The sequence below is a fragment of the Acanthochromis polyacanthus genome, chromosome 22, assembly GCF_021347895.1.
Source record: "Acanthochromis polyacanthus isolate Apoly-LR-REF ecotype Palm Island chromosome 22, KAUST_Apoly_ChrSc, whole genome shotgun sequence".
NCBI lineage: Eukaryota > Metazoa > Chordata > Actinopteri > Pomacentridae > Acanthochromis > Acanthochromis polyacanthus.
In genome coordinates, this window is record NC_067134.1 from 26,704,876 (window position 1) to 26,714,312 (window position 9,437).

General features: G+C 40.9%; 2 protein-coding genes across 11 annotated transcripts in view; both read right to left on the reverse strand.

Moving 5' to 3' along the window:
- The window catches only part of LOC110956466 (cilia and flagella-associated protein 47), a 51,765-nt gene extending 48,629 nt beyond the window's left edge, over window positions 1–3,136 (reverse strand). For all 9 annotated transcript variants that reach the window (XM_051943278.1, XM_051943275.1, XM_051943274.1 and 6 more), the window contains exons 1-7: window positions 2,833–3,136; window positions 1,451–1,608; window positions 1,245–1,360; window positions 824–962; window positions 534–618; window positions 306–446; window positions 30–199 (exon numbers count right to left, since the gene is read on the reverse strand). In XM_051943278.1, the coding sequence (XP_051799238.1) occupies window positions 30–199; window positions 306–446; window positions 534–618; window positions 824–962; window positions 1,245–1,360; window positions 1,451–1,608; window positions 2,833–2,976 (953 nt within the window). In that variant the 5' untranslated portion in view covers window positions 2,977–3,136. The remainder of the gene's footprint in view (window positions 1–29; window positions 200–305; window positions 447–533; window positions 619–823; window positions 963–1,244; window positions 1,361–1,450; window positions 1,609–2,832) is intronic.
- Window positions 3,137–3,474: 338 nt separating this feature from the next.
- On the reverse strand, window positions 3,475–9,336 carry nufip1 (nuclear FMR1 interacting protein 1). 2 transcript variants are annotated; one of them, XM_022201986.2, is made up of 10 exons: window positions 8,977–9,336; window positions 7,907–7,980; window positions 7,725–7,826; window positions 7,051–7,113; window positions 6,884–6,960; window positions 6,685–6,777; window positions 6,407–6,576; window positions 6,145–6,279; window positions 4,232–4,482; window positions 3,475–4,128 (listed from the first exon to the last, which is right to left on the reverse strand). In XM_022201986.2, the coding sequence occupies exons 1-10, from the start codon at window positions 9,212–9,214 to the stop codon at window positions 3,685–3,687; spliced, it is 1,647 nt and encodes a 548-aa protein (XP_022057678.2). In that variant the 5' UTR covers window positions 9,215–9,336; the 3' UTR covers window positions 3,475–3,684. The 2 variants fall into 2 exon arrangements, with proteins under 2 accessions (XP_022057678.2, XP_022057677.2); XM_022201985.2 differs by having other exon boundaries at window positions 7,725–7,829.
- Window positions 9,337–9,437: the final 101 nt, after the last annotated feature.

Consider the following 9,437-nt stretch of genomic DNA (forward strand, 5'->3'; position numbering starts at 1 on the left):
TTTTACCCCATTTATTCTGTATAATGTACCTTTTGCAGATGGGGCTGAAGCGTACCGCCACCGTGGTTTTCTCATATGGACCTATCCGGCCCTGTCTAGGCACACACACCAAGATCTGAGAGACGTCGTGGGTGGCTGGGCTGCACCTCTCCATTCCGTCCAGCAAGGCAGCATCTGTGCTCTTCTGGATGTTTGTTCCCTACACAGCCATCACAATCAAGACACTGGGGGTTTTCTTTCTCAGTTAGTGGCCCCTGTTCATCTTCCAATAAAAGAGCTGCTTGCTTCCTGGAAGAATCACTCACCACCTCCGTCCCAGCAGCAGTGTCCTGGAGCAGGCAGACCCAGTCACAGGCCTCGGGTGCTTTGTTCTTCAGAACCACATTCTTCACACAGGATGTACCAAAATATGCAGGCCCAAACCACAGACAAGACAGCGGAGAGCCCTGTAAAACAGCGCAAAGTGTCACCTGCACCAGTAAAACAAAACAGAGTCAAATTAGCAACAATATGAAATCTAATTGTAGATGTACCTGCAGGTCAGACACCTCAAAGCGCTGGTTCACCACCTCAGCCCTGATACTGAGAACTACAGCTGGTCTATTCTGGAGCTTCACCCTGGCACAGACGAAGCAGAATTTTTTTTTTCAAAACCTTAAAACAACATAAAAAAACTGTTACTTTCCAGGTGCAATGACTCACAAATGACACTTAATTTACAAACATAATATTTACTCTTTGACAAAATATTAAATCCTCAAAAAATACAAGAGTTGACATTTAGTCAACTCAAACTGTTCATCGTTATCTTGGACCATCATACAGGGCCTTCTCCTTAATCTGCCAGTCGCCGTTTGTGCGCAGTTCGACTTTCAGCTGCTGGGTGGCGCCGGCTGCTACGACTCCAGTGGAGGGTGAGAGGCTGAGGCTTAAAGTCCCACAGTAGAGCACCTGGAACACACCTTGAATGCACATACATTAATGCATACCCGTGTTCTCATTGGTTGGATTCACTCCACAGTCCCTAATGAGATTAATGTGAAAATATAAACAGGAAACCTCACTCTGAACAATTTACCGTTAACAGAACAATCCGCAGCGCTTCAGCAGCCATGTATCATAGCCCAGGTATTATTTAGCAGCTATTAGTTTCATTTGATCCGAGTTTTGGGTCTAAAACCAACACATCATACTTGAATTAGCAGCACATATAAAGCGACACACGTCCTTCATGCTTCATTTACCTGGTGCTGATCCTTTATTGGTTATAGGATGATATTTGACGAGCACCTGACTGCTGGCGACAACACATCCAAAATCTATTAATGGATCCACTGAGAGGGAACAAGCCCTGGGAAACCTGGAGTAACAGAGATGACGTTAAGAGTGTTGATGTGCATGAACAACAAAATGTTTCATATATATATATCATATCCCATCGCATGCTCACCCTCGCAGTGGGATTTTTAGCGTATCCTTATCATCTATATGAACCAGAAGACAGTCTCTGACCTCCACCTCTGTCTCTGGTGTGAACTCGAGCAAACCCCTCACAGACAGACCTGGAGCCACCTCCACAGCTTGGCTCGGTGCTGTCAACTTGAACAACTGCAGGAATAGAAGTTTAGAGAGAAAAATGGCATCAATTATGTGCATAGAAAGATGAGGATAACATTAAAGTAGGTCTCTAACCACAGAACTGATTCTACATTGTATATATATATATATATATATATATGCTTATGTTCTGGTCCATTAATTCTCTGGATTGACAGCTTGACACAATGATGAACATTTTGGACTTTTAAAACAACAAACTGTGCAATATTATTGTTCAAATAATAGAACATGTATAGTAGTAGAACATGTGTTACACAGGCATTTTTGTACTTTACATAAAAAATCTGTACAATATAGACAACCAATGCAATATTAATACTTATTAATATTTCTATATTTCTATTTGTGCAATACCACCATAGACTGTATATAAAGATGGACGTAGCATCTGGCTCCAGAAATGAAGCCAACCCGGAAGTGTCAAAAACTTGCAATATCACGCCGTCCGTTAGGGTTGGCTCCAAAAAGCTTTTGCTCCATAGACCCCAATTCATTTTTGGAAAAAATAAAATTTGATAGACTGATGTTCTACAGCTCAGGATTTTTTTCCCGTTAGTTTTCATGGTCAAAATGAGAGATCAGGTGGCCGATCTTAAAATAAATCAATACTGAATTTTAAATAAATCGTTAAAGTTGGCGGAGCCAGGGGGCGTGGCTATACTTGATAGACAGCAACAGAAGCCTCTGCGGTAGAATGTGGGCGGGATAAGAGAGTCCTCAGCCAATCCTGCCCCTAGTTGCTCTCCGGTCCAGCCTGTTTGATGACGCTTTTTACGTCACTGGCTCCAAAAAATCTAAAACGGCGACCAGGAAGTAGCAAAATCCGGGCTTCATTTTCTCGGCGTTGAAACCAACGGGTGACGTCACGGTTACTTTACGCCTGAATACCACTGGCATGTACAAGAATGATTTTTTCTATTTAACATTTATGTATATCTATTTTTTTTTTAGTTTTGCACTACATTTCCTAAATATTTGCACTGTCTTTCCTGTTGTAACTGTAAATTTCCCCAGAGTGGGGTCAATAAAGGCTGATTTTACGATATCCTCATGTAAACTGACAGTCAAGTGCAGGAAACAAGCATAAATGGAAGTGACCGGAAGACGCTCTTTCATTTAACAAAATAAAACAACCGGTGTTAAACTCCACCGCAAATAAAATAAAAAGTTACATCTTTAGCTCGGTATAGTTGCTTAAAACACCTCAATTACCTTCGAAGCAGGCTTTCTAAAAGTGATTTTCTTCAAGGTATTTCCAACATTTGTCGCCGTGACCGTTACTTTGTACACTTGTCCCACTTTCATGTCGTTAAACTCGACAGACGGTGGCTCAACTCGAACACAACTTTCAGCCATGACGCGACTAAACAGCTTTTTTTTTTACTTACAGACGCTAAAATGCCGTGTAAATATATTATTTCCTCTCATAACTGCGCGTTTTCAGTATTTTGTGGCTCTTCTGCCGCCTTGTTGACTCACATACCGATAGTTGACTTTACCGTTGCTACTCAGACAGTTCAGGTGGTTTCTAGGCAACGGCTCCAGCAGCTGCGCTCTTTTTATGCATTTTGGCATTCAAGACGGGCGGAGTCACTGCAGTCAGCGTAGTATAAATCAGTTTCTTGCTTATTGCAGTGGAATTTTGTATGGCAGTGGCATGGATAAGAAGTTGGAACACTATATTTACGAAAGAGTGCGTTTGTTTTGCCAAATAGGTAGTTTCTGAACTTATCTCCGCAACTTTTCGGTTCATCGGTTTGATTTATCCGGTAAATCCAAGTGGATGAATCAAATGCCAAACATTTACCACGCATTCACAGTTCAAGTTTAGAACAAAATTGTGTGCAAAAAGTGTCAACACAATTATTTATTTTACAAGAGAGAAAAAAAAGATGTGTCTTTACATTATGCTTCCATTTATTGCATAAAAAATAAACTCACAGAAAAATAAAAATTTCTCTGGAAAAAGTCTAACATTTAATCTGAATAACAAATGTCTCAGTTTCATGAAACAAATCCAGATTTTATAGATCTAGACAGATCATATAGCAACTTCCTAGGATTTCACAGTACAGCATGGGAGCTTTCCCATACTTCATCATCATACATATTACAGGTAGGTGTGATTTTATCTGTCAAATCACGACTGGAGGATTCTCTGCTGGATGTGACCCCTGTAGTTTCCACAGCAGGATCATTAGATTGTTCTGAGCACACCTGGTCACTCGGTGTGTCCTGGTCCTGGTCAATGACTTTACTAGTTTCTAAACCATCCAGGACTTCTGGGATTTCCCCTCCATGTTCTGTCATCTCCACAGTCCTGCTTTCCTCTGATTGCTCTTCCTTCCTTTCTTCTTGCTCTCCAGTTGTAAAAGCTGCTGCGTCTTTGTTCTTGATCTCCTCCTGGTTCGGAGCTCTGTTCTCCAGCCCAAAGAAGCGGTTTCGGACAACATATCGTACACACTGCAGGAGGACGTTCCTCTCATGGCGGATATCTTGCGCCAACAGCTAAACAATGTGACGGAAATGGAAAAATGAATTAGAAACTGATAAAACGTTTTTTATTCAGTCTCGTAAAGCTTTGCCTGTAAATTTTCAGACGACGCCTTACCATCTCCAGTAATGTGGGCCGACGTGTCTGAGGTGCGTCCTGGTGTCTGCCTCCTCTTCCTCCTCTTCCTCCTCTGCCTCCTCTTCCTCTTCTGCCGTTCACGTGAAGACCAGAGTGGGAAACTTTGTGACCTTCTGGACCCACTGAGGAGGTTTCCACACCTCTAGAGGGTTCTCTGTCAGGAGGTGGCAGTCCGTTTAGGAGGTCTTGGTTCTCTTGCACCAGTTCTTTAGCTCTCTGAATGGGCATGGCTATAAACACAGTGAAACATGTTAATAGAAACACTATAGAACAAAGTTACGGTACATTAGGTACACCTGTTCAAATATCTAATCAGTCAATCACACGGCAGCAACTCAGTGCTTTTATTCATGTAGATGTGGCCAATGACTTCTTCATTTTTAGACACGTTTGTATCGGCGGATCGAGCACATCTGCTAATTTAAAGTTGAACAAAAGTGAGCTGTATACTTGTAGAACATGGATCATAGTTTCATACTGTGACAAAGTCTACTCTTTATACATTCAAGTCCAAGACAGGTCAGGATTACTTTCTGTATTCTGGAGCCATGGGATGGAATAGGCTACCGGAAAATATTAAGGAGAAGTCAAACTCTCCTGTACTTAACTAAAAGCTAAACAATGGCTCCCTTTACATGAACTATCTTTTAATTCTGTTGCACTGATAATGTGAAGTATGTGAAATAGTCAATGTCTCTTAGAATCTCGATGCACTTTACTGTGTCTTATGAAAACAGGCTCAGCTGTGAGTTAGTTGGTGGAATAGATTATCACTGTTCCACCAAGGAACGCGGTGGAGTTATGAGACGATCGGCATTGGTTGGTCTGTCTGTTCACACAACATTACTCAAAAACAGACTAACAGATGTGGGTGAAACTGAATTGAAGTGATTAGATTTTGGCAGTGATGCGGCTTCTAGTCTGGATGCACGGATCTGTTAAAGGCTTCTGTATCATTAGCGGCGTTTCCATTACCCTTAGATATGCGCAAAATGTAAATAGCGCAATAAAAAACTGGTAATAGAAACACCTGAATTTCGAAAAAGGACTAAAATATCGCTAAAAAGTTTACACGCTGTCATGAGGTAGTTTTTCAGATGTTTCGATATTGAAAAATATCGCAAGAGCGCAATGGAAACACTTTTTCCGCAATTATACGTCACCGGATGTGACATACCTGGTCACATGACCAGTTCTCTTGGAGTAAACATGGCGCGGTACGTGTGGACAGAAGAGGAGACCGAGACTTTTCTTGCCATTATTCTTGAGAAAAACATCACTGCCATACTAGACAGCAAACAGCAGAGGAATGCAGAGCGTCCATCTTCCTGCAGTGAAATCTCGAGGGATGATATTTTATGAGTTACGATGCTTCTGCCCAGAACAACCTTCAATGGAAACACGTTCAAAGCGCAAATATACTTTGTCGAAATTTTAGAAATATCGCTTTTATTTTGCGAAAAACTGTAATGGAAACCCAACTATTGCCAGATAGCAGCACGATGATATATCATTGTAACCGTGACAACAAGTAAACACTATGTCAGCTGCCTGTAATCACATGATTACAATCCTACTCCAAATCAACTGCTGAGGACCACAAATTATTTAAAGATTTCATCCACCAGAAATGATGCAACGACTGAGCGTCCTTGGAGTTCTGGGCTCTAGAGTTCTTTTCTTGTTTATTAGCAACCATCACTCCTGTGTTCTAATGCTACACTGTGTTAGCTAACGGTGTTTCTGTCAATGTCTTGATTATATTTCGCATTAATTTTCTAAGTGAGTTTTCAATGAAAGCATGAAATTGCCTGGGGGAGCCCCAACTTTTGAGCAGTAATACAAGTCACATCTTGTGTTCTGCAGCAGGTGGAAGAAGGTGTTTAACTCACCCTCTGGTTCCTCCTCGCTCTCACTCATGGAGCCATAGTTTGCCATCAGGGAGCCAAGAGCTGAGCTCATCTGTTTAGGGGCCACAATCAAACCACCTGTCCTGGACTCTGCAGCTTGGTCCTCTTTGTCAGAATCTGGAAACACAGAAAAATACACACCTCCTTTAATAATGCTATTTATGTTTTTTCCTCCCCAGACATCATCCAGCAAACAACAGTGCTACTAATGATTGTTTATAGTCTTGTCAGTCTGATTCCACACCATGGTCACAGCTGGCCAGTGCTCCCAGTGGATCCACTTCCCTGCCAGGCTGGGTGAGGGGGTGAGGCCTCTGTGTGGCACCGCTGTCAGACGGGTGAGGACCTTGTGGGTGTCGCTGTTGGAACCCTCTGTTTCCCCACCGATGACCTCGACCTCTGCCTCTCATCCGTCTGAAACACATCATTATGTTACAGCTCAGATTGCTTCTGGTGCATTTACAGAGACAATAAAGACACAAAATACATCACATATCCATCAAATATAAACTGTACTTTTACCCAAACTGAGCCGTTTCCAGAACACCTCCTGTCTCCTCCCGCACCTCCATGACCTTTCTCTTTTTCTCGACATTCTGAAGCGTTGGATAGTTTCTGCAAATACAAATTAACAGTGACTGAGAAATCTGGTTCTGCCAAACAAACATGAGATATTGGAGTCATTTAATGCCACAGTTTCCAAAATCTTTGGAACACTAACTTGCGTCTCTCCTCTCTCCATTTTGCAATTTCCTCTGGTGTGTCCAGTTTGATTCTTCTGGTTCCTGGTGCGTGGCTCTGCAATCAGAATATCAAATAATAACATTTAAAAAAAAACACACAAAGACGAGTTTCAGCTCAAATGACGCTACAAGCTGTTTCACTCACATTTTTCCAGTGGATGCTGACTAGTTTTTCATGAGCCATGAAGCTGCAGTTGGGCACAGAACACTAAGAAGGAAATTTTAATGAGGGGTCAGTCAACTCAAGATTCAAGATTCAAGAACTTTATTCATCACAAACACAATTACGCGCAGGGAAATGCATTGAGCATGTGTTCCAGACGGAAACAAGAAGAAAAACGGGACCAAAATCGCCCAAGAAATGACATTTAATTCAAAATGGCTGACTTCCTGTTGTGTTTTGGGTATGGGTGTCAATTACATTTTTGTGCATCTTGAGGAGTTACATGTGTGGGCCAAATTTCATAGCTGTAGGTGACATGTGGTTCCTGTTTGAAACTTTCCAGGTGGCGCTATTGAGCCATTTTAGGTGACATCTATGCAATTCTCCCAAGGTTTTGGTCATTTCTTCTCTCATTTTGGTAATTTAATGTCTCAATTTGTTGATTTTATGTCTCATTTTTGGTTATTTTTTGCAATTTTGGGTGACATCTATGCAATTCCCCTAAAATATTCAATTATTCATCGACATTTTTGAGTATTTTTAGGCCTTCAAATTTCAGATTGTTTTGCTAGATAGACAGATAGATAGATAGATAGATAGATAGATAGATAGATAGATAGATAGATAGATAGATAGATAGATACTGAAAAAAATACCTTTACATGCTGAGAAACATGTTCATCGTACTTCTCCTGGTTTTTGAAGCCTCGGTCACAGGTGTCACAGAAATGGGAATACTCCGGCTCTTTCTTCTGCTTCTGCTGTGAGTTAAATACACATCGGTCACTCATTCTAAGCACAAATACAAATTTAAAAAGAAAATTCTGACATTATTCACCCTTTTCCCATGGTGATTGGGGGGTCCACAGTTCTGTCTTCCACCTTGATGCCACTCGTGACCAAAGTTTTGACCTGAAGACAGAATAATTGTAAGTGGCATTGCGGCTCAGAACAGCACAGACAACACTGTCTTTTATGTGGGAAAACATACTAATAAAAAATAAAGTGGTGCACCCAACATATTCAAGAAGAAAGAACACTTTAAATACGTTTGTTGATTAGCATACTGAAACATTGCAGTGAAGAGTTCAGTTCTAGGAAAAAAAAGATGAAAATCAACACTTTGTTGTGTCTTAAAAAACAACAACATCATGAAAACTACTCAAAATAGTGAACTCATATATATTCTATGTTCATTCCACATAAAGTGAAATATTTCAAGCCGTTTTCTGTTTTGATTTTGATGATTGTGGTGTTTATGATAATAATGGTGTTGATTTTATGTCTAATTTTGTTCATTTTATTTCATTTTGGTAATTTTATGTCTTATTTTGCTGATTTCATGTCTCATTTTGTTGATTTAATGTCTTTTTTTTGCCATTTTGTGTCTTATTTTGTTGATTTTATATCACTTTGCTGATTTTATGTCTCATTTTGTTTATGTGTCATTTTGTTGATTTTATTTCTCATTTTGGTCATTTTGTTTCTCATGAAAATCAGAAATCCAGTATCACAGATTGTTTGAGTATATCAGAATACGCTCTTGATGCACTGACACCAGCCTCTTCTCTTCCCCATGATTGTGGGACCTGAACTACATAGAGACATACGTGGTATTTATCCTGCTTAAAAAGTAATTTAGTGAAACGCATACTGGATTTCTGTCCTTTGTGGACTATAATCACTAATCATCAGTATTCCACTTTACATATGAAGAGTCTACAATGTAATAAATGTCCACTTTCTTCAGTAACTGATGGAAAATAAGAATTTTTTCACTATATTTTGTTTTAAAGATACACTAGTAGATTGAAGACATCAGTGATGCTTTTGAGTGGAGTGCAATAAAGCTGTTTTAAGGTGACAGGAACATTTTGGAAGCACGACATTAACAGAGAATTTACTCACTGTAGGGACGTTTTAGTGCATGGCCTCCACGACCCGACGGGGGACCGTACGCTGCCCCTGCCGCTGCCCAGTGGTACCAGGCCGGACTGCCGCCGTAGTCCGAGCAGGGCTCGGAGGGCGTCTCGGTCCAGGTCCACATGGAGGGCTGGAAGCTGCTGGAGCGGCGCTGCTCCTGTTGGATGGAGGCCGGAGGGAGGCAGCCGAAGTCCGGTGGGGGATAGAGTCCCGGTTCGTCCATATTCTGGGTCGAAGTTTGTCTTCACTTGCACGGAAAAAATAAAATAAAAAACAAACAAACATGCGTGAACTCGTGTTCCTCCCTCATGCGCGTGTTTTGCTCCCGTTCTTACACAGGACGTCACTTCCGTGGGAAGTTAACAAACAGATTAAATATATTTTAAGAATCAATATTTATTGTAGTTTATTCATGATATCTTTATAGAAACTTAAAAACATTCTCA

Bases quoted from the DNA above. Each gene is read 5' to 3' on its own strand.
- nufip1 (XM_022201985.2), bottom strand. From the start codon at position 9,214: ATGGACGAACCGGGACTCTATCCCCCACCGGACTTCGGCTGCCTCCCT. The intron at 6,961-7,050 runs GTGAGTGAAACA...TTCTGATTGCAG, and splicing joins TCAGCATCCACTGGAAAAAT to AGCCACGCACCAGGAACCAG. The intron at 6,577-6,684 runs GTAAAAGTACAG...GATGTGTTTCAG, and splicing joins CTGGAAACGGCTCAGTTTGG to ACGGATGAGAGGCAGAGGTC.